Here is a 25,446-nt window from a genome sequence, read left to right as displayed (position 1 = left end):
ATCAAATAGAGGTTCTGGGTCTACTTTTTAGCTTAAACAGCTTAACCATGTTTGGGTTTATCTTTTAGCTAAGTGAGATCAAAATGCATCATTCATTTTTTTACATTTATCATGGCTAGGCTTCGCGAACGAAACGTGAGAAATGCTAATGTTATTTTGTCTAGGGGTTAGAGAAAAGGGAGGTGATCATGATGAGCACTAATTCCAAAATCTCTGACTAAAGGCAATTTTAAATGGAAAATAAATACTGTGTGGTTTGTAGAGAGAAAAGTTAATTCTCATGGTTCTATACTGCAAAATTGTCCTTGCGGAAATTATGTAAAATAAACCTCTGATTTTTGCCACTGGAATGATATGACAGGAATTCAGACGTAAGGGTTTCAGGATCATGTTGGCAAGTTTAAAAATTTCCACCTCTACTAGAATGATTTTTTTTCGTAAAAAAGAAACAAATTAAAAATAGGGGGGAAAAGCTGTTGTATTATGATCAGGCACGCAGCTGGTGTCTCCGAGGAAGTCATGGGGGTTTGTGTCTGACATCTCCTGCAAACTGTGAATCTGTGTTCCTCCAGGTCTGGTTTAGAGGCATTTCTTTAATAAATGGGGAAATACGTGGAAAGAAATTACAATGTCTTTCACTCAAACCTTGCTTAAAAGCCACACAAGACTGGTCTGTCCTCTTTCATGCATACCTGGGCTACCATCTTTCTTTGTCGAAATGTCTTCTGGATGCTAGTTCTGGACTCCCAACAATGAATGATTTTAATGCTCAGATTTATTGGGACGCTCTTATCTGTACACTATAGTGACTGTAAATTAAATGTCAGTATTTTTTGTGCTCAGGGCACTTGGTGTGATAATTAGGAATTTTTCACACCAAGACAGTATTTTCAGCTGATTTGTTGCATTATTAAATAGGACTCTTGTCATAAAAACAAGCAAATAGCTAAAAGGATGAGGTCACTCACAGTGACCTCAAACCTGTCCCTGACCAAGGACGAAACTTGTCCATTTGAATGTAAAATGAGAAGATAGAAATCAGGTTTTGGTGTAGATTTTAATTCCTCTCAACACAAATATGTATTTCAAATACATTTTCCACATATATTGTTCACCAAACGATTTAATTTTTTCCACTTAACTCAAGAAAAATGTCAACATCCTCAAGCTTGAGTCGGTTTTGCTATATTACCTGAAATTGGGCCAAAGATAAGTTCTTGTGTAAACCCTTTGTCCACATTTCCTCCTCCTTTAAGAAAGGATTGAATTTTCCCCCACAGCACTAGAGGATCTGCTCTGACATGTGACTTTTTGCAGGTCATCTGATAACCTTATCAGCAGGGGCAGAACTTTTGAGCTGGGTCATAATTCTCTCGCTCAGGTGACAAGTCACTGTTCAGCCCAGAGCACAGATCTAGTAGTAATATTCCTTCTTCCCTTCCTTTTTCCTGCTGCAAGTGGCTCTTGCTTTTGGTTTTGGTTTGGTTTTCTTTAGGAAGTACACGAGAATGACTTGCTTGTTTTTGACATTCCTACTTGGATTGGAACACCCCAAAAGCGATAAGTGTGCTGAAAAATGCAGTACTGGCTGTTTAAAAATAACCCTAAATACCGCAACCCCAAGAACTGATTTTGACCCAGAAAACTAAATTTCACAAATTGTTACTGGGTTTAATCATACCTAGACAATTTTCACTGGATTCAAAGGAATATAACTAATAACAATGTACCGCTTGTTTGCACACCATGGCATGAAGGGAAATTAGTTTAAAATCATTGAACTGATACAGTTAATTTCAATTTGGTAAATTATTTTAGGGAATCACTCTTATTTCCTACTCATTTTAAGTTTTTAAAAAGACATATCCACTTCTAAATGTGTCCACATCAGGGGTGGGTTTGCAGCAATTTAAACTAATTAATTTCTAAGCCAATTTAGATATATCACTAATCAAATTCTATGAGACCAGCTTGGTGCCAATGTGTGCAATAATACAGAATTCTGCTTACCCTACCTTAAGTTTATTAAGTATTCAGAAAACCACTGGGAGTAAAAACCAGTAGAAACTTGTTTTCTTGCTAACATCAGCACCAAACAAAGAAGGTACATTTCCCAATTGAGGAAGAGGGAACAACTTTTAGAGTAATTTTTTCTCCATACAGAAATCCCACTTTAAATGCCAATACCCCAGCCAAATGCTGTGTTTTGAAAGTTAGCTGCAATGAAGGGCTTAAAAAAAATCCTTGTTGTAATGTTGAAAAGAGTGATGCAATGTTAATACCTAGCTAACTTAAATGCTACATGATCAGATTACTCAGAGGTAATTGGCTTGCTGAAGTCTCCTTTACGTTCACAGGTTAGTTTCTGGGATTCGTGGATTTAGAAGAGGAGAATCCTAATTATTCTTTAGTCCAACCTCCTCTGTGACGATAGTTGCACAATTTCAACCTCCAGTTTCTCGATCAAATTTTGACAAGCTCCTCCTAAAGTGATCAGCTGCTAAAATTACATTGTCACCACTGCCACCATGGGAGCATGAGATATTGGCAGCAGAGGCTTAGGAAGGACAAAATGCAGTGCTTCTTAACAAACTGTGAAGGAGGCAGGACATACAGTACTTGCTTCAGGAGTTCTTTATTTACCTGTGGGCTTGCTTCTGACCATACATCTGCCCTCATGTATCTCTGGGATTTAAGTCTCCTATGTATTGGCTGCTCAGATATTAACTATTCCATCTGTAGCTGACGGGAAACCATAGATACAAGAGTGTATTAAGATGCCAGCACCAATAGTTACAAATATTACATGGTAATTTCAAGAAATAGCACCTACTGTGATATGCCCAGACAGAGTGGCAAGTGTGGACTCCACTGTGGCACACTCACTTTTGGCATATTGGAAGAGCTGCTGATATAGTCTGTAAATTAGGTTGTGTATTCACAGTTTGGGTCAGGTTTTCAAGAATCCAAATACAATTTAGAAATGTAAACAAGAGACAGGTTTTCAAGGTTAGCCCAAGGAACTTACAATGTGCACTTGTAGACAAAGTCTTTATTTTTGACCATTCTTTGGTAGGCAAAGAAAAAAAAAAAGAGATTAGTTTTTCAGAGTATGCTCGAATTTGAAAATTTTTAAATACATGTCCCAGCTAAGGTGGCTAGATACTTGCAGAGAGTTCAAACCCTTGTGTTTCTGAAAATCCAGGTTTTGGTTCTTGCACTGTGTTTTTACTTAAAGAGCTGTTTACATATATGTGTCTGTATTTGGTTAGCAGAACTCCATATTAAAAAAGAAAATGCTCATTTTGTTTTATTAACAGTATTGCCAGAGGGAAAAAAATGCAAATTCTGGAATTTTAGAGTTCTGCAGTAACACTTAACAAAGTGTTATATCAAAGTGCCAGTGAAGTTGCTTCCTGGAAAATATATGGGAAAAGAATTAAGCTGCATTAAGCTGCATATTATTACATTTATTTACTGTTACACATTCTTGGTCTAAATGGGATAAACTACCATATTTCACAAGGTTTCCTCTGTTTTCCATAAATGCCGTTTATAAAATGAAAGTACTGAGAGGTAGAAAGCTTATTAATTTCTTACCATGATGATTTTATGACATATAAGTTCTGAAACATAAAATACTTTTAAGTACCCTTTTTTTATCTAAAATTATAACATCTCCTGTTTTCCATTACTGCTCCAAGATGGGGAGAAATAAGAAGGTTTTGGTAAAGTGCATTTGAATTGTTTGCTAGACTTAGTTTAAGCAATAGATCAAGCAGTGTTTCCCTGATTTTCTCAGACATAATGCTGTACAGGTGAAAAGAGATGACAAATAATTACATGCTTAGTAAAACAGACCGTTCTGCTGTATTGTTTTCTTTTTCTTTTCCCCTCTTCTTCAGCATGTTTCATTGCACGTAGAGGTTGATATTTTGTATCACAGACCTTCTACCATGACTGTTTTAAAGCACTTTGAATCATCAAATGTCTAGGAGAGCATGTGTCCAGAACAGACTCATATCCTCATCCCTGAAGTTCTTGATGGTGTTTTTCCAGATGCTTCGCTGGTAGCCAAAGTTTAGGGGCAAGGCCAAAAGTTTCACTCCTAACTTCTCTCTCAGCCTAACTGGTGAGGGAATGGCAAAAGCAAGTGCTCCTGCTGTCTCCTCCAACTGCTCACTCTGTGTGAAAAGGTGGTTCATATGTACGAAGTGAAATGAAATCCGGGGTTTTCACGCGTTCATATTCTTACCTATTTTATCTCTGTCTTCAGAAAAGATAGAGCCAGATGCTAATTGCTTGACACCAGTAAAGATCACAGGTTTTGGGAGTAAATTCTTATAAACCATCAATGATCCATTTGGGGTAATAACTTTCAGTTTATGTGAAATCTTTTCTCCAGAGTTTCCGTTGTTTATATACTCCTGGCTTTTCATCTGAAAAAGTTGAATTGCTTAAGTTGTGTGCTATTAATGTACTGGTTGTTGGATTTATGTAGAGAGAAGTTCAGCTATGGCTCTGTAGTACAAGGAGTAAAGTGGATCTCATAGGAAGCCTACATGCCCTGAATTCTTTCTGTGCATCCATAATTTGTGGTGATATCCTACTAATAAACTGCATTTAGCAGACACCTTTGGCTATCTCACCTGTTCTCTGCACACTAATTCAGCTTCCCTGGGATAGCAATTAAACTTCTGACTGGCATCAGCAGCTTCCAGCAAAAGAAATTAAAAGGAGAAAAAAAATCTACTGGAGAAATATTCACCTGTCATCCACTGACTATGGACATGTAGATTTTCCAGCTCAATTCATTTGAGATGCAGGAGGAGCCATATTTAGCCGCACCTTTAGGAGATCCTTCACTGTATCCAGCTGGGAAGCTGAAGGCCCCCTACTTGCAAACAAAAATGTGCAGACTTATGGAAAGGTCACCAGCAGTGGCTTTAAACCTCAGAGTACATGGGATATTAAATCTGTTGTCCTACTGTGTGCAGTAAAAATAGTTTAAATACTCGGTATCAATTTCTACAGGATTTTAGTTATATGTTATACCTGTTTCCTAACCCAGTGAAGCTTAGGCTTTTGTCAAATAAGCTATCTGGCTTGGTGGTGAGGGAGTTATGGAAAAAGCATGGCCTTGGCAGAACTCCTGATGGTGTAGTACATAGATTTCAGTAGTTCTCATTTGGGATAATGACATCCATAACTCACTGTGGTATTATTCCCTTGAGTGGTTTAAAACTTCTTATAAAAGTCTTTATTTCAGTTTTGTTAAAGTAAATCACTACATCCTCAGAAGCCATCTGCTTAGTTTTTTATTAAGATAATGCATGCTCTGTTTTCATACCAATTCTTTACATGTAAAAATAACAATACAGGATCTGAAACCCTACTTCCAAGCAGTCCCCCCAAACCTCAGCAAAATAAGGAAATGAGTGTATGGTAAAGAGAATAACATCTCTGTTGGAGTGTAACAAGCCAAATCAAGCACTGCACCTCTGAAATCAGGAGCTGCCGCTCTGAGGCTTACGTCTGCTGGGAGATCCCTACATCCATGTTTGTGTAGCAGTTGTGTGAGATGCAAGGGCACTGCTGTTACCACACTCATTTCACAGACAGTAAATCAAGACACTGAGGTCCATCTGTGCGCAGTGGAAGAACTCCTGCTTTGTACCTTAATACTTATTTGTGTACAAGTTAGAATCACAGAATCATAGAATGGTTTGGGTTGAAAGCGACCTTAAAAGTCATCTATTTCACCCACTAGACAAGGTTACTCAGGGCCTCATCTAACTTGCCCTTGAACACTTCCAGGGATGGGACATCCACAACCTCTCTGGACAACCTGTTCCAGTGCTTCACCACCCTCTGAGTAACTAATTACTTCTTAGCATCTAATCTAAATCTGCCCTCTTTCCATTTAAAACCACTGCCCCTTGTCCTGTCACTACATGCCTGTATAAAAAGTCCCTCTCCCTTCTTTTTATAAGGCTCCTTAAAATACTGGAAGCCTCAATGAGGCCTTCCTGGAGCTTTCTCTTCTCAGCCGGTCTTCATGGACCTCCTCTGGATCCACTCCAACAGGTCCACATCTTTCCTGTGCTGAGAAAGTTGTATTCTGTGTTGGTCCTTTTAAACCACAGAATTAGCCCTTTTTCTCAAAAGAAACACTATTATGTTACTTAACTTTAAATTTGCACTTTCATTTATTCTTGTATATTTTAACTAAGTTTATATGAGACTGTCAAATTAGAAAGATACTGCTTTTGTGTCTCATCACTTAAGTTGTTCAAAGTACTTGCATGAATTTGATCATTTCACAAATATTAATCTGCCTTGGGGTTCTCCTGAGCACCCATTCACTGAGTTAAAAATTTGTGTTTGCATGCTGTTCCCAAGGGCTCATCTCCCCTAGTGAGCATGTTTAAACAACTGAAGGGCCCTTACAATGAAACATTCAAATTCAAGCCTTTATTATTATGCAATCTGGGATTATTTTTTTTTATCATTAGACTTCCTTCTGAACTGGGTGGTTGACACTCCCTGTTCCAAATTCCTGTCCCATGAGCTAGTTGTTTGGAAATACTGGCTAGGAGAAGAAACACCGTGGCTCTTCTCTTTTTCTTTTTTTTTTTTTTGATCTGGAGAACGTGTTTTTTTCACTAGGTATTTGGGATTAAACTGTAACCCAAAGGCAGTCCACAGAAATAGGATAAAGATCAAAAGGAAATGGAAAGCATAACTTGGTGGATTGATGCAGCTGGAAACAGTGGGCCTGATTCAAGGTGCTTTGGGAATCTGAGGATTCTTGTGCATGACTTAACTAGTTTCTGCATTAAACCTTGCATATGCCCTAGGACAGGAATGTGTACCTGCTCCAGCAGCATGTGCGCTCTGGAAAATAATGAGAATAGCCAGTCTATACTGTGTCAAAATGAGGGTTCATATACACTTTTACTCTCCAGATAAAGGTATTTCTGAGTAACAGCATGTCTAAACAATTTTACTGCATCACGAGACTACTTTGACTTGACTCTCCAGTCAGATCAGTTTCCGTTCAGAACTTCACTCCTTGATCTATGTCCAAGAACATATTTATCAGGGAATTTATACAGCCCTTTAAATTCACTTCCTTATGTGAATTAAACTAACTTCCATGTGCAAACCCCTTTGAAAGTTCCCTCTGTGTGACATGAGGATTTCTCCTACTTTTTCATGTGTCGTGTGATCCTGCAGTATTTGCCCTTGGAATCTGTCTCTACTGCAAGAAAGCTGGATAGATGAGTTTCCCCTCTTTGCCCGCAGGGACAGAATGCCACATGATATGCACTTCCTGCACCATCTGAATGCTTAGGCTCTCTTGGTCGGACAAGGAGAATGCCAGGGTTTTGTCAATTTTCTGTGGAAGTACTCATTTCATTTTTCAAGCGGCTTAGCATTTAAAATACCGTAGCCACTTGAACAGCTGCAGATCCTTCAGGTGGCCATGTCACAAGTTGCCAGGTACTTGAAATCACATGGAGAAAGAAAAAGTGGTGCACCAAATCCATTTCATTGTTGTGCTTCAGCCATTCAGAGGGCTCAGTCAGCTCCAATGTTTAGAGTGCAGCTGCCTCCGACAGCGGCAGCGGCCCCAACATTGTTTTGTTGTCGTTTCTCCAGAGGAGCGGCAGGAGCTTACATCATTTCCAGTAATGAAGTGCCTGGGGTTCTTTTATGACTTGCACACTCTGGTTCTCTGGAGCTATACAGTATGTGCTGCGTGACTCCAGGAAACTGAGGATTTGTTTTGACTTGTTAAGAGAACGTTTTGCTATTTCTCTTTACAATTTCACCATATGACTTGTCAATTCTCTCCCCCTCTTAAGAATAACTTCAGATTTAATTAGCTGAGTGCAAACATCTTTCATTGCAGTGTGGATTAGACTCCTCATTGAGTACATTTACCAACAAAATGAAAGACATCGTAATCAGGTGACTCTGTATTTGTACTGCTTTGTCCAGAGAGCATTGTAGCTGTCAATAAACTGTTGCTATTGGCTCCCTTTCTAGTGGGGGATGCCCAGTGATGTGGGGACCAATCTTGTTGGTTTTGATGCTCTCTTTCCTACCTAAGAGCCCTTTCAAGTGTGTTGCATTATCATTTCCCTCTCTGCTATGTAGGAAAAATTATACTCCTGTGCCTTGCTGGGATGTCTTGAAGGTGCTGGCATGTCCCCAGAAGTTCCCCAGTGACCTTGCCTAGCATATTTTAAACGGTGCAATTTATACTTTGCTGAATAGCAAAGTAGCATTGTGCACAAACCTCTATTAGACAAGTTTTGCACCAGCTTCCCAAAGAGTTACCTGGATATATGCATATATATGTACTTTGAATTCCTCAGTGCTGAATTTCAGTTTGTATTTCCACCACTCAGAGAACGTTCTCCAGACCATAAACCACCTGGGGTGTTTCTGGGATATCATGACCCAAGCAGCAGCCTCCATAATTCTCCATGAGTCCTGGAGTACATACTTGTGCTGCAGCAAATGCAGCTGATTTACCTGAACGTACAGTCACAGCAAATGCTTTTTGGCAGCATCAAAAACAATGAAGAATGGAACAATATTCATGATCTCTTTTGCAAAACTATGATCATGCTTTCTGTTAGTTCCAGATACTGGTCTTGTCATAAGCACTTTATAAAACACCTTTAACCCCTATGAACTATTCAATTCCCCGGAGTTAAAATTTAACACGGCCATTTTTAGCCATTTCTTCTCTCAGGGATGCTGTGGTTTCTGTTTGATTCTTCAGAAGTGAATCATAGTTTCAAAACCCTCACTACCTGAAACACTCTTTTTCCATTAGCATTCAACATGTTTAACACGGGTTCAGACACATTATCAGAAACTTATACTAGAGTCCTTTAAAAAAATCTCGTGTGATTTCATGCCCTGGAAACACCTTTTACACTATAAGTATTCCTACAGCAATGGGGAGATATGAGGCATATGGATCTGAGCTAGTCAAATTAATGCCATAATGGCTTCTGGCTCGACAAGCAGATACAGTGCAAAGAGACAGCAGAACAGCTGTAGTAGAGTTACCTTTTATGTGGGTGGCATAGACGTCTGCCAATTAAAATGATCTGATGAATCATTTCTAGCCATATGATTACTGTTAATAAGAATTTATGTTAACATGTTTGTGTCTGAACTTTGCACAGGTTCATGCCTGCATTTATTTTCTTAAAAAATAGAGCATATCATGGTTGTTTTTTTGTTCTTAATGGGCTTTCTTTCCTCACTTGAAAGCATTCCAGGACTTCAGTAATGCAGAGCTGCCAACTAACCCTTAAAGGAAGATGTTTTTATCTCTATGTAGTGCTTTCTGCATGTAATTCTGTGTACACAGAACAATAATTTTTAACCTGAGAACTTCAAGCTAAGCTTCTAAATCCATATAGCAGCACTTAGAAAGAAAGCATGGCCTTCAAAATATGAAGAGTTCTCATAAAGTTTTATTAAAGCCTTTTTTGTTGCAAACATTTATATTTATACTTTTCTTTAAGTAGGCCCAATGACTGACAGGTTTTAACTGTTGACTTCATTACACTAATTTCCTATGTGTAAAAACAAGTGATTTTTTTTTCCTAGAACTGATGTTATATTTATGATGAGAAATTAAGCATGGCAAAATGTTCTTTTAAATATGTCCTCCACAGCTTACAAAGCATTTCAAAGTATTTGAGAAGTCTGTGCAACAAGTGAGACATTTTATAGAAAGAAATACACAAGTCCAAGCATGGTGAGTGTTAACAAACTTTGATAGGATGATTTGGGAATCTCTCTCTGATCAGAGAAATGTAGTTAAAATTCTGCAAAAGCTTGGTAAGTATAATAGGACAGGGTGGAGAGGCAAAAAATAATTGCAGTAAAATTGATTGAAGTACAGTTTAGCTAGGATAAGTGGCTGGAGACTTATCCTTGTGAATCTTGTTTGGGAGCCATGAGAAGGTCAAACATTTTGGTGGGAGGACTTGTTCCCACGGGACTTAGAGCAGTTAGGAGAAAATATACTGAGGAAAATAATCCTAAAAAGACCAAGGAGGAACTTGGCAAATAGGTACTTTCTTTCTCTATTTTCTCTACTGGCAATTCTGCTACTCATGTTAGGAGGACTAGAAGACCCTGATAGGCAAGGCATTTCCATGGCACTTAGATTGGAGCTTTTGGGGGCTCTTTGGCTCTCAAACTCCTCCTCATCTCTGCTCTGTCCATGCTTACTGATGCATTGATATCATATTTGCATCCATTTTCCCTGCAGTATCAATAAATCAAGAACTCTCATATGTTTTTTCTAGTGTCATCCTGCATTACCACCTATAAGAAGACACCGCCTCCAGTCCCACCAAGAACTACCACCAAACCATTTATTTCCATCACAGCCCAGAGCAGCACAGAGTCTGCCCAAGATGCATATATGGATGGGCATGGGCAGAGGGGAGATATCATCAGTCAGTCTGGACTTAGCAACTCCACAGAAAGCTTGGATAGTATGAAGGCGCTGACAGCTGCTATCGAAGCTGCCAATGCACAGATCCATGGCCCTGCAAGTCAACATGCAGGGAACAACACTGCCACAGTCACCACCACCACAACCATTGCCACTGTTGCAGTAGAAGATAGGAAGAAGGACCACTTCAAGAAAAACAGATGCTTATCTATTGGAATACAGGTATAGTACATGACATGGATAATATGCCTGCCATTGTTTTGGATTTCTACATCTGTTTTACTGCTCATTATACAATGTTTTGTGTATTTTTCTACTTGTTCTGACGGGTACCTATGTAGAAATTGCATCAGCATAATCATTCTGCATGGTACTAATGATGTTTTCCTAATTTATCATAAAAACATCAGATGCAAGGATTTGTTTAAGTCTCCTTGCTGCTTGTTATTCAGCTCTGTTAAATTATACACATGAGCACTAATCTATGAATCATAACACAGCGGGGGTCAGAAAGGCATGAATTAAATCATTGAAAGGGAATGTGTAAAACAATGATTTACATTACACTATCACCCAAAAAATATTTTTGTCCAGCCTCACTGAATTAATTGTCGCTGCTTATTCATGCATTTCATAATGACTGGTAGCCACTTGAATGAGGCAGCATTGTTCCTATCTCACCCTCAAGAGCAGACGATAAGTTCCTTCTGATTTGCCCTTGTTAAAGAAAATTACATTTTCTTACCTCTAGTGGAAACAAACAAGAAAAATAACCCCGCCAAGGTTCATTCCTGTTTACAGAAAGGAGAAGGGCAAATAAACTAGACCAATGTAATCTGCTTTCTTAATTAATCTTTCCTATACATCCCCCTTCCCCCCCACAAAAAAATGTTCACAGGACTCCCGACTATCTGCTTGCAGGATTAGCTTTTGCAATAAAGTGCTTGAACTTAAAATCAACTGAGAATCAACACAGGTTTTGATGAGAGATGAATCCCAAGCAAATAGAATAGCAATCCACAGTTTATCAGCCTTCACAAGAAGCCATGATGTTTTTTTTCTTGAAGAAGGTGGTTGTAAGCACAGCACTATGTGCCTGGACAGGCTTATCTGATTAACAAAGCCTAAGAATTTGCTGTGAAATCTCTGTATCAGCCTGATGAGATAGATGAGAGGTATTCTGTTGAAGTATGCCATTCCAGGGGCAGCTCCTGGAGAAGCTATGATTTTTCTCTTACTTCTTCTTGGAAGAGGAATAATTACTATTGCCTGTGGGTTCAGTTCACTGCCTTTGTTGTAGACCTTTTCTGTTTCACAGCTGTTTGTTCTGGATATATTCTGAAAGAAGGGATGATATTCAGTGTTAAAACACAGGAGCAAGGTCCAGGTGGAACAGGGATAGAGGAAAGCTCTTCTATTACTTATTCACATTCCCAGCCAAGACAAAGGTGCCATTTTATTATTGTAATCCCTTGCTTTACCAAGCAAAGAAACAAAGACTCTTTAGCAGAGAAACACCCTGAAAAATAATGGGTACAAGGAAATAATTTCCATGTTTGCAGAAGCCAAAAGGAACAACGGTAATGTGAATCATGGTTCTTGAGAGACCGTCTCCCTGCTGTCTCTTCTTAAGGTAGTGTTGCAAGTAACAAATGCTGCTTCTGAAAGGTATAGAGGCCTCAGTTCCCTCAGATCTGAGGAAAACAGAGCTCTAACACATGTTCAAGCCTTCAAAAATCTCCCTCTTAAACTTTTAAGTTTACAGGTGACCAATATAATCATATGAAACAATCATGAAAGCTCTCTGGGGATGGTAAATGAAAGTCTGCCAGGATAGGTTTTGTGTACAAACCAATGGAGATCCCTAAAGCTGTGGTTATATGAAGCAAAACCTTCCGCAGCAATACAGCCTTACAGGATTCCTGCCTGTGTACAGTGCCACCCTCACAGTTGTGGCCATCAATGAAATTTTTAGAGTCAGACAGGCTTCACAAATAAAAGAAAACTACTTCACTATGCTGTCTCATCCATTTTGCAGCATCATTGCACAAGCAATCATGCTGGTACAGCTGAAGGGGCAGTGTGGGAGTAGAAATACCGTAAGATAGCTGTTGATGCCAGAAATAACTTTTCTTACAAACAACTGCCCTAAAGTAGGTAAGTACACTTTCAGTCCTCTGACTGGCAGTATAGAGTCAGTTTCTCTCCACTGACTGTAAAGGGAGCCTGGTTCAGGCTTAGTCTGAAGTCAGACCAAGTACACACTTTAATTGTAGTTTGACCCATCTCTGTAGAGCAGGTCAAGCTGCATTAGCCAGAGGCATATTCTTAGTTTGTTTCCTCCTCTAGCAAATAAACCTAATGTGCACTTATGATGAACCTCTATGAGTGTCCTCTGCACCCCTCAGTCACTCGCAGGACATTGCAAGCCTTTGCTGTAAATCTGTTTAGCAAACAAGCACAGTTAACAAAGAAAAACCCTCCCATCAAAAAGTTGCTTCACTCTGCCAGTTATGGGATTTAAGGTGTAGTTATCTCCCCAGAAGCCTCCTATCAGGGAAGTACCTCACTTCAGAGAACAGCTTCTGTAACTCCTGTCCCTCATTGAGCACTTTTCCTGCATAGGCTGTTCAAGTGACTCTCAAGAAGAAGCTTATTTAGTGATGGAACAGCCACTAACTACAGCTGGAGATTTTGTACACCCGTGGTCAGCGTGGATCCACAGATCACTTCATGACACTGCTGTGGCCCAAAAATTCTATTTGCTGGAAATTTTTTCTTTTATAACTAACGGTGTTATATATAGCATTGGGAATTAACAACTACACTGATTGGACCCAAAAATTTTGTTATTTTGCTCAAAGACACATCTGTGGGTAAATTTTAGCTTTATACCATTGGTATAAATCTCCTTATGGAGATGGACATGTGGTATAAAGTGCCTGCCTGTGCTCCTGGGGACACCCGTTTGCATGATGAAGGAGTAAAGAAAATGCACCTAAGAGTCATATCTGCTTTCTTTAAATCTTGTCTGTACAGGGTGTCTCCTTAGTGTGAGAATTACAGTTGTATGAGGTGAGGGAAAAGGGGAGGATAGAGCTCTGCTCTGATTCAAGGCACTAACATTTAAACAAAATAAATACATAATTTTGACATGAGTTCACATATGCCTGCACATACAGACTAGAAGGTAAAAGCAGACAAATGGTGGAGCACAGCAACTGAAGTTACAGCTGCTCAGAGATGTGCTCTGACAAATGTGAACATCCAGCCTCCATAAAATACTGAATAAACTCCATCTGCATATTGCAAGCTGAATGTTGACTTACCAGAACTAATTAACAAGAATTATGAACATTCACTAATAACATCAGAAATGAGCACACCACAGACAAGCTATCTGACTAGATGAAGGAACTCACGATACAAGCTCTATGTGCAGACACTCAGTAGTTGTACTCCATAGAAACTGCAAGTAGCTGGGTGACATTTCTGCTAAAATACATTATAATAGCTGCCGTGTTCTGTTTTTTTTGAGGTTGATGGTGCTGAAGAATCCACCATACCTGGTGAAAATAAAGCAACCAGTAAGTTCCAGTCCATAGGAGTTCAAGTAGAGGAGGAGAAGTGGTGAGTAAAAGTTAATACTGTTTTTCTGAAGTAAATAATTATGTCACAACTAATTTTTAAGAGCCCTAGTTCCTCTGACCCCATGACCACATAAGCCTGCTTCCTGGATGAATTGTTAGATCACCCAGCTGAAAAGCTGAGTCTTATAAATGTTGTAGCTCTTATTTCTCAGAGGGGATTTTTCAGGACCAGTGAGAGAACTGGAAGAGAAGTGCCACATACACTTGTAATAAGCTCTTTTTCCTCAGAAAATCTACCTAAACAGTGGACAGTGTTCCAACTGGAGTATTAGTCTTGAGATGGCTGCAGCAGCATGGAAATTATGCGGAAAAGTTTACCTTCTTTTTCAGCAGAATAATATCAGCCGCATGTAGCAGTGAAGTGGCACAGCCAAACTGATTGCTTTTACTCAGGTATCTCTCCCAGACATCTCTGCATTACAATTGCTCTCTTGCAAAAAAAATGTTGAGATTGCAAAGCAAGCCTGCAAAACTCAGTTCTCTCTCCAGTGTGCAGTATACCATGAATCAGTAAACAAATATGGTCTGAGAAAAATTTAAAAAAAAAACGAAAACAGAACAGTTGTCACAAAAGCACAAAGAGCTTTCTGATAACAAATTGCAGTTACATTGCAGGGCAGCATAACTGGACATAGCACTTTCTGGTCACATAAAGTTTTTGAGTGCTTGACCACAACTGCAGATTTTAATTCCTGCCAAAAACTGGACTTAGGGGCTGAAGAAAAGCCAGGCTCTCCCCCTGCCTCTGAATGTACAGGCCTGCCCAGTGTTGCTGTGGCTCTAAGCACCCACCCGAGTCTTTGCGTGCTTTTTGCAAGCCACTTGGGCATGGTGAAACTTTTCAATCCTGGAGCCATTTTCTTGATAACTCTCTGTACCATGACATGTCGTAGGAAAAGCCTCGGTGGTCAATGAGGAAAGAGTCACCCTTGAAATCTCTTCAGAGAAAATCTGGGTGGAGCAAATCTGAGCTGACAAAATTAGGACCCTCTCTCTCCTCTGCCTCGCAACTGCAGGAGCAAGTGGAGATGTCCTTTTTTACACTGTTTTTTTCCTACATCTGCTAAAAATACTTAGAAATAACACATCATCTACACCGTTTTCAATTCAACCATATCTCCCTGTCAAGTATCAGAGTATTTTCTTGTGGTTTTAAAAGGCTAAAGTGATTTCAGCAAAAAGAAATGTGATTTTGCAATGACCCTGCTAGGCTGTTACCAAGTTCCTCATTAACCTGCTAAAACATCTCTTGCTCACAGACATTTCTTTATGTTAGACCTTAGCCCCATTTACCGGCAACTCTTCCAGCACCAGATAAATGAGCACACTAGAATAGATGCTGAAGGACCATTTCACTTCAGCCTGAGCACAAAGGAAATAACTACCCCAAAAGCCCAACCCTCCCCTTCCCCGCAAAGAAAGAAAGAAATGGCTGTTTGTAAATACCTTACTTCCAAAGTCCTCTCTCTACTGCAGTTTTTATTGCTCCAGAGAAAAACGTAAGATTTGCCTGTGAGAGTCTTCCCTAAGAAAGCAATATTTCTGCATTACTTTCTAACAGCTGTGTTTGGGGGTTTCCTTGCTGATAAAGTTGAGTTTGCTGCTGTTTGGAGCAGTCAGGCAAGAAGCAATCTATCATGGACTTTCAGAAATGAACCGGCTGATAAAGGACAGCCCCTAATCCTTAGAAAATGAGTGCACTCAAGACACAGAGGGCTTATCATCACAGTTGGGCACTTATATTCTTTTCTTTCCCAAACACAGCAGAGCACAATATATTGATTATCTGTTGCAGGAACAGAATTGTAAATACAGTGCATTCTTCACTGCCCCCGCACCAAAACATCTGCAAAGCCTAAAAAAGCCTTTTTGAGTTGAATCCTTGAGAAATTAATGTTTTTAAAAATATACCAGTCTTCAGAAATATTAAATAAGTATAAAATGAGAAGAATGACACTGCAGAAGGGATAAATACAGTAAATTGATCATGTTTCCTTGCCAGTCTAAGCTATTAAGTGCACTGTTACAAAATAAGAAAGCTCTTTGCCTAACCCTAATGCACCAAAAGCTTACCACACTTTCAATCCTCTTCTTTGCTTCCTGCTCTTTCCTCCCCCTTTACCTCACCTCATACAACTGTCATTCTTACACTAAGGAGTCTTACCTCCTCATGTCCTTTTAAATGTTCCTGCTTCTCTACTTGGACCAAATAAGCAAAAGGTTTTACCTCCATTTCTTGATCTAAGTAACGCAAAAACAGAGCATCTTCAGAGGAAAGCTCTCTCTTCAATATTCCTTCTCGACTCAGACCTTTCATTGGCCCTTCACTCTGTGTAACCTGGGCTTCCTGCCAAGACAAATGCCTCAGTCCGCCTACCCTTCTTGTACTGCTCAAAGGATAAGCGTGCCTACCGCTACCTGACCATATTACAACTGGATCAGTCGCTGCTATTCATCTTATCATGAGTTGTTTATGCTGCCTGGTCTCAATAATCTTTTTCATGCCCATTCCCTAACTGCAGCTCTGTGATTTCTAGCATTTATAGAGTACCCCTGTCAAGTCCTTCTCTTGGGAAAAAAATTGGTATGCAGTTCTTTTCACCTTGTGATCTTCCTGCTGTTACTATCTTATCTCTCACCTGATCTTCACCATGATGCTGACAAAACCCTAACCAAAATATTCCTCCCCTTTCCTTACATGACCCACCCCTTCCAGGGCAATTTTGAAATGTATATCTAATGAAGCTGATCAGTGGAATCTCAGGGCACTTCCATTTCTGTCCATTTCTGTTTGTCCTTTCTCTCTACCTGTGACTTCTTGACCTCAAAGGACCACCTTCAATTTCTCACTTACAGAAGATAATTGAATTGTTAGAAATCAACTAGTTAGAAGTCAACCAGTTCTAATGATCCAGAGAAAAAGAAATAATATATTCTGCCAGGATGCATTAGCATGCATCCTTCTTAAACAAGGGGCTCTCAGTCCCATAGATCTATAATCACTTTTAGTCTCTCTTGCATTTTACCTTATCTGCCGCAATATCTCCCCCCATTACATTCTCACCCCCAAAATTGTCTTGCTCATTGCTCTAGATGTACCATCAGCTGGTAATTGTACTTGATTTGCCATCATAAGTATTTTTGAATACTGAAACACTGGTAGTTTCTGAAGTAAGAACACTGCTGTAGGGAGTGGGGTTGGAGCAGGAATATTGTTCCGGCCATTAGAAGACATGGTACCATATCTGCTAATTCCTTCTGCAGTCTGTTTTGTTCTGCTGACAGCAGCTGCAACCTTAGCAGAGAAGCCCACAGCTGAGAAGAGGACAGCCAACGGGTAAAGTAAGGCAGACGGAATTTAATGTAAGTGCCTCTGAGATTCACCATGTGTCACTTGGTTTGAAACGTGCATCTTTTCTGGGGTTTTGGATTTAGTCTTTCTTTTAGGACTGAAATAAGTTCTCTAAGTTGAATTGTAAACGTTTTGCAAAAGAAAGCAAAAGAAGACTTAAAAGCTGAGACTTGAATACTAACAAGTGACCGTGTTGTTATTGTTCAAAACACATCATTCTGTTGTTCTCCGTACTGGTTTATCCAGTCTGAGGTTTCATGGCTTTCTGCACCTTAGGCCAGATAGCTGCTGCAGTTCTCTGAAGCTGTAATTATTACATCTTGTGCCTGCAGGGCACAACTGAGTACAAAAGGGCCAAACCTGAAAGCAAAGGAAGAAGCAAACCTTGTTTTTAACAATTACCAGCAACTTAGGACAACTTTTTTTTTTTTTGGTAGACTTGTGAATGTTTTATGTAGTAGAATTAGTGAAAACTTAGGCATTAGCCTCAGCAGCATTCCTATAGTAGGAAGCTTTAACTGAGTGCAAATAAAAAAAGGCTCATGTGGGACACAGACAGTATTCTGAAAGTGTGAAACATCCTGAAAATGAGTGAGGAAGCTGTGTCAGAGGCTAAAATTACCAACTATTAGGCATTTTGTATAGATGAGCTGGAGGCAGGCAGATAGTGGGTGCCTTCCTGCATTTCCATTTTATTCAACATACATTTCCTTGGACATATTTTTTTTTAATTTTGAACTGATGCTATATTCTATTGCCAAGTTGTTTTTCTTTTGAAGACAGGTTACATAATCCAGTGCCAAGAATCTGTCAAGCAAGCCTGTAGCATACTATTATATAGATAAAACACAGGCAAAAAAAGTAGGTCATTCTGTTTCATTTGTTAAGCAGAGTCCAGTTTTGGTGGTACTAGCTAATATTGAACCCAGTAAGAGTACACCCTTGAAAGACTTGAAATGTAGTGCCTCCAGCAAGACATTTGCTGTATAAAAAAAACCAAAACTTTTCTCTGCCAGGGGCCAGTAGCAAATACTTAGGAAAAGTGTAAAGGAGTGTCTGTAAAGTATAAAGGGTGTGTATTAAACACTACTTCTCCCAGTAGACATTCCCAAATTAGTATTCTGTTGTTCAGGGACTTCCTATGCCTGATATGACATCTGTGTAATGGCTCTTCCTGGATCTATCTCCTGTGAATTTGATCAGATTCTCTTTGAACCTATTTTTACCTTTGCTTTTCCCAGGATTCTGTGACAATTTAATTACATATTGTGTGAAGAAGTACTTCCTTTCACTAGATGTAGATCTTTAGACCTCTAAGCCTTGCAGCTGGCTGCTTTTCTCCCCACAGTTATTGCACTCTGAGAAATAGTGAAACATCACCTGGTCAGGATTTCACAGGTCTCTCATAGTCTTCTTCAACCATCTAAACCTTTTCTCCTAGGAAAATCATACCATCTCTTCAATGATCCTTGTCCTCTCTTTCTAACTTTTTCTGCTATATCAGTCCCTAGAAAAATGTTTTTCTCTGCTTGCCAAAAGATAAATACTACCAAGCTGAAAATGCTCACTCCATACTTTTCAGTTTGCTGGTGCATATTGTGCACAACTACAGTGGCATAACTATGACTTTTCCATTCTTTAACAATACCTGTTTCAAAAGAACCATAAGCAGCAGGCACTATGATAAAATGTTTGAATTCTAGGCCATTATAAAAAGAAATATGTATCCAATCTATTAGTAAAATTTTCCAGGAATTTGTGTGGCTGAGAAGTTAATTTGAACTTTCTTCTGCAGAGGAATTGGCTTTTTTTTTTTAATTGGAGAACCCTTCTCAACTCCTGTTTTGCTTTGCTTTCCTCCTGTCAAAGACCCAGATCAACAGCCATTAATTTCCTCTATCAGCAGGACCTATTACGGTCCTCCTAGAAGTCTGCTGCACTCCTCCTGAGCTATCTGGATGCACCAGGTATACAGGACATTAAATTCTCCCTCAGTATCCTTCCACCTCCTCCCTCCCCAAATGCAAACTAAATATACTGGATGAAATTTTTCTGTCAGTTGTACTTGTCTAATTAGCTATTGCTCTTCTGTGGAAGGTGGAATATATAAAAGAAAGGGAGAGAAATCATGCCCAGTCTCCATCTCCACCATCTCTTCAGCATTTTCATTGCTGTTTGACCTCAAATGAAAATAAAACTGGCAAGGGCAAAACAGCCAAAACATCACAGGGAAATGGGTCCTAACACTAGTTTCAAGTGCAGATATGAGATTGTGAACAAATTAGCTGCATAAGTGCACAGGCATCCTGAGTAAGAAGAAGCAGTAGGAATCTGTCCTTATTCAGTTCAAAACTGTGTTAATTCTGAAGCCTAAATATTACTAATATAAGAAACATCTATGTTAACTGCTTTGTGATTCTACCTTCTTTTTCATCATGGGGCAAGACAGGTGTCTCCCACCACAATTTGCTGCTCTTTCTACCACCCCCTGCAACAGCATTAAGTATCTGTCACTCTTTAGACTTCCCTCTGTTCCTCCTCTGTCAGTCTCTTCACCTCAGATGCCTTGGACTGCAGAAATTGGAGTGCTGTTTATATAAAGAAAACCTGTCCAAAAACCAAAATCCCCAAACCTCCTCTCTCCCCTGTTTTTGCCTTTACACTCAGGGTTTGTTCTCTGCCTTCAGAAGGTCCAACACAGGGAAACTATGCAAGGTGAAAGGAACCTACCTACAGGGTAGCAGCCACCACAATGAGGGTAACATAGACAGAGGCAGCATGCTAGCTTTGGTGAATAGAGAAGACCGTTTTGAAACTGTATGTAAAAAACCAAAATGTCTCAATGCTGGCAGTGGGCACTAAAATTGTGAGATGGCAGATACTTAATTATGAAGAAGCAATAAAAATACTTATCTGAGTTAAAAACACTTTTTTTTTTTAATAAATGGAATGTATAATATTTTTTAGATAGTAGACTCACTCTCATATGTATGATTTTTAAATGTGACTTGTGAGTTTGGATGTGTAACTTCAAAGAGGTGTGAGTTTTAAAAATTGGAAGATAAACCACTTCTGAAAATTGGGCCCCTTTAACTTTGCATTAATCAGTAACCTAAAATCCTGAGCTACTGGCAGTGTTAGCTGCCTCTTGGGCTAGCCTCTGCCTTTGTTAAACTGCACAACAATTAGAGGTACTTGCCTCAATTAACAGTGAGCTTGCATGGAAAAAGAGAGATGCTTGTTTGTTTGCTTGCAATGAGAAAAATTTTATGCTGATCATTTCAAGAAAAAAACACCTGAGTGTAGCACTGACAGGTGTGACTGCCAGTTTTAAGAAGAGTGGCGGAATCTGAATAATTCCTTCACACTGAGCTACCTAGAAAAAGCTTTCTAAACATGCTCTGTTTGTGCTCTCCAAAGCTTTCGCAGGTTTACACGATCTAACAGTGTAACAACAGCCGTGCAAGCAGACCTGGATTTCCATGAGAACTTTGAAATAATCGACCCTCAAGAGGACAATACATGTTCTGGACAAATATCAAGACAATTTTCCCGAGATGCAAGCACCTCTACTGTTAGCATACAAGGGTCAGGAAACCATTACCATGCATGTGCAGTGGATGATGACTTTGAGACAGATTTTGATCCATCAATTTTACCTCCTCCTGACCCCTGGATTGACTCTATTACTGAAGATCCTCTGGAAGCTGTTCAAAGGTCAGTGTGCCCACGCGATGGCCACTGGTTTCTGAAGCTACTTCAGGCAGAGAGAGATCGTATGGAGGGTTGGTGCCAACAGATGGAGAGAGAAGAACGTGAAAACAACTTACCTGAGGACAGTAAGTAACTGCATACAATAATATTTCAACTGCAAAGTATTTAATATAGGTCAAATTCACTCCAGTGAATTCTGTATTGTGCCCTTTTTTATTTAGCTGATGAAACTATGGTTGTGATTCTCAAAAGGACTGTATGTATGTATGCAATAATCCTTATTAAAGCTGACAGGGAATGCAAATGCTCGGCACTTCTGAAACTCCAGTGGTATTAGCTTTTGGGATTGCATAGTTCAATGGATAATTAGGAGAGCATGGTTAGGGATTCTGTAGTATTAATGTTTCTTAAATCTTCCATTTGAAATCACTTCTCATATCCTTAGAATATAATTTAACAGATTGTAGTTCCTTTTCATTAAATTCATATTTTAGTTACCTTTTCAGATGGTGATTGACATCAGAGTATTTAGATGCTTGTCCCAATTGAAAGAGATTTCAGTTATGCTTCTAAGTTGTTCTCTGTCTTCCACTCTCCAGCCTCCCTTCATCTACCTTGCAGTTCTCATTTGACTTTGATCGTCCCAGTGAAACAAGCTCTTATGTGTGTCAAAAAACACACACATGCAAACTACATCTCAGTTGTCACTGCTGCTAGAAATATTGTTCCACCTGTAAGGTAATGGAAATGTCTAATAAGCCTTCATTACTAAGAAGGATTGAGGGTTGAGTAGCTCACATCTTATTCATTCACTCCCATTAGGGCAGAAGGTCTGAACATATGCTTCACTGTCCATATTTTTTTTCTCCCAGTAAAAATGGAAGTTTTTTCCATTTACTTCCATTACAAGGAACAGTACTATTGCTAGCTGTCAAATTTTGGACATAGGTAAACCTGTGAGCTAAGGAGCATGCTCTCTGTGAATGAAGCTTTTTCAAATTCTGGCAAGGAACTTCTAGAGACCACTAAGAAGCAGCTGCATATAGAGAATTCAGTTTTTGTATAATTTAGGCACACCTAAGCATATTTTCCTGTATATACACGTAACATTTTACGACCCCCAGATTAGCTCCTACCAAAGCAAAAACTACTACTTCAGCTCCAGGACTACTTCTTCGAAATTTCTAAACCTTTCTCTCAAGAAGAGAGATGTTCGAATTTGTTTGAGATGTGAAGCTTTTGATTTATGAAAGGAAAGGAATTAACACTGGCAAAAAAAACTTACATTCTTAGAAATACATAAGCTACTTCTGCTGGAACTTTCTATTCAACCCAATGAATGAAAAAGTTTGATCTAGATAGTGACTATTGTAAGCAATTAGAAATTGACTTCTAACAGCAAGTATGAGATAACCTTAACATTAAGATATGTAAAGGTTTCATATTTCTACAAAATTTCTGCTATATAATAGGCTAACAATTTCTTCTGAAGGAAAAATATAGAAGGTTTGACCTTCAAAGCAAATTCACATTGCCCGAGTTTTAGAATATTTGAATCTCATTTTTAATTTACATCTTCAATACATTCAAAAATCTCTTTGAACACATCAGAATAAAAGAGTTTCTGTTGTTACTATGCAAGAAATAAACCTCATGAACTATGAGATTCTTGAAGAAGAAGTGTGAACACACAAGTAGGAAATACACAATATTTAGAAATCTAAGCCACAAAGCTCAATTGCTTTCTCTTTGCCGTAACGACTAAGACTGGACATTAGGAAAACATTCTGTGATGAGAGTGGTGAGGCACTGGAACAGGTTGCCCAAAGAAGTTGTGGATGCCCCATTCCTGGAGGTGTTCAAGGCCATGTTGGATGGGGCTTTGAGCAACCTGGTCTAGTGGAAGATGTCCCTGCTTATGGCAGTGGGGGCTGGAAATAGATGATCTTTAAAGGTCTTCTCCGACCCAAACTATTCTGTCATTCTATGATTCTGTGAACTGATAATACTGGAAAAACCTATAAATATTTTTTTTTGTGCACCAAAGTAGTTATTAATCTTGGGGAAAGGAACATGGGGTGAATTTTACTAGGCTGATAGATGCAGAACATCTATATCTCTGTACAGAATTTTCTCTCAATTTCTTGGTGTCTTTGATATATGATAGTTTTAAGGAGCTCTTCTTTGAGCAGTCAGTGGGAGGAGCCAGTTATGGGAAAGATAGAGTGTTTGGGCTGGCTATTCCCAATGCTTCCTTACAGGGCACATGGCATGTGTCCTGCAGATTACTCCTCCTCTTCGCTTCTCTGACCAGCACTTCTTGTGATTGCAGGAAGTGGAAGGAGAAAAAGGGTCACCTGGGTTTTGTAGTCACTGTAGAAGCACTTATTTGGGTGGGACGCTGTCGGCTGCTCCAGCACGGGTCAGTTGCCTCCCACAGAGGCTGCGTGGGGCTTTCTGCCGCGGCTCAGCACTCCTCGCTCTACCTGGTGCCAAGGAAAAACATATGGCCAGGGCCACTCTGCCTGCTCAGCAGTGCCAGAAACAAAAGCCTGGTTGTTACAAACCCTGTCCCAAAATAAGTCTTTTTCATACATCTATAAACTTTAAAGGGAGGGAGGAAAGGAGGAGAAGAGGTGTGTTTGCTTTGCTTTTCCTAGTGAAATATAACCAGGGCAGGGAATGCATCCTTTGTTTTCAACCTGACATCCCCAGCATGTGTTTGGCCAGATAACAAAATAACGAGAACGTGTGATGAGCGAGGTTTTCTCGATGCCATGGCAGCTGACAGAGGGCTCATCCCCCCGGCGCTCCACGTAAACCGATCCATGCTTCCTTCAGACAATGCGGGCCTTGTGCGAAACAGCTGTCTCGGGGAGACGGCTCGCTGCTGTTTGACAGTAGCTTGTATGTTACATAGATACGTTGGGTATTATCTAGCTGGGAATGAATCTACCAGATGGGATTGAATGTTTCTAGCTGGGAAATGGAGTCTGCTGCTCTGTATAAAAACAAGCTGTGGTTCAGTGGCTGCACGAAGAAATGCCAATATAGAGAGAAATGTGGCTTCCCTTCCACCATGAATTATTTATTGTACAGTATATTCTGGTTTTATCTGAAATAATTTTCTGATAAAGCCTTGGCATGTGTGACAGGCAGATGAATACTACTCACAGTTTAAACTAGGATACTTGATATGGTTTCGGTTTATTTTGCTGCTACAGGGAAGTTGGCTACAAATTCTAGGGTTCTCATAAAAAAAAAAATGTGTAGCATTTGAGGCTAAACACCTTGTGAGAGTTGATTGACACTTTGGATCAGGCCTCAAGTGAAATCAACTGTTGACCTTTTTTTTGTTTTCTCCTCAACCGTCTGACAAAATTTCAAATAGAGCCTCACCACTGTTGTTGGTGACTTTTGGCTCAGGCTCCTGTTGTAACCATTTATACACAAAATTAGCAGCAACAGACCTGGCTCCCTGCACAGCTCTGACTGCTTCTTTTCCCAGCAGTGGTGGGCACAAGAACATAGTCCTATGGCCTCAGCCTGGCTTTTGATGGATTTTTTTGCTGTTGTTTGAATTTCACATGAGGCATTGACCTTCTTGGAAGAACCAGAGGGTTTCATTTTGCCACCCCCAAACCCTCCCTTGAGAAGTTTCTCTTCCACATGGGGTTGTACTGTGGCTGCAATCTGTAAGATAATCATCGGAAGTAAACTGTGGGCCTGATTCACCACAAGTCAGGTGTAATGTGGGTTTAGTGGTGAGGCAAACCAGGCCAATCAAGGAAGAATCAAAAGAGAAAAACAAGGCTCTGACAAGACATGCCATTATAACTCTCTTGCATGCATATGATAGTCCTCTGGGCTAGTTCATGAACAAAGGTTGACATCAAATCTGCAGGAACCTCACTGCTTAGGATCAGAGCCCCTGCAAATCCAGCCAGTTCTGGCAATTTATGCAGTGCTTACGCACTATCGGCTGTTTTGGTTTGTTTTGATAGTTTCAAAGGAAAGCTTAAGGAGTAAAGGCTAAACACAAGAGAAAAAAGTAAAGGAAAAGGTACATTTTTTGTAATAGCTGTGCATGGCAAAAGAAAAGGAGACTGTGAGTTCACTCTCAGCCACAAGCAAGGAAAACCACTTGCCATTCCTCTGCAGAGCTTCCCCAAGCAATCTTGGCTCTTGACCTTCAGGAGCAAGGCAACCTCATCCTGCAGTGAGCTGGG

General features: G+C 39.7%; 1 protein-coding gene across 6 annotated transcripts in view; it reads left to right on the top strand.

Annotated features, from left to right (window-relative positions):
- Positions 1-25,446, top strand: part of DLGAP1 (DLG associated protein 1) — a 414,682-nt gene that overhangs the window by 375,245 nt on the left and 13,991 nt on the right. For all 6 annotated transcript variants that reach the window (XM_027675997.1, XM_027675989.1, XM_027676007.1 and 3 more), the window contains 3 exons: positions 10,350-10,723; positions 14,040-14,131; positions 20,924-21,342. In XM_027675997.1, the coding sequence (XP_027531798.1) occupies positions 10,350-10,723; positions 14,040-14,131; positions 20,924-21,342 (885 nt within the window). The remainder of the gene's footprint in view (positions 1-10,349; positions 10,724-14,039; positions 14,132-20,923; positions 21,343-25,446) is intronic.

This window comes from Neopelma chrysocephalum, unplaced genomic scaffold (genome assembly GCF_003984885.1).
Source record: "Neopelma chrysocephalum unplaced genomic scaffold, ASM398488v2 Primary Assembly neopelma1_22, whole genome shotgun sequence".
In the NCBI taxonomy this organism is placed as follows: Eukaryota; Metazoa; Chordata; class Aves; order Passeriformes; family Pipridae; genus Neopelma; species Neopelma chrysocephalum.
The sequence above is the reverse complement of the archived record's forward strand: the minus strand, read 5'-3'. Positions and strand labels throughout refer to the sequence as shown.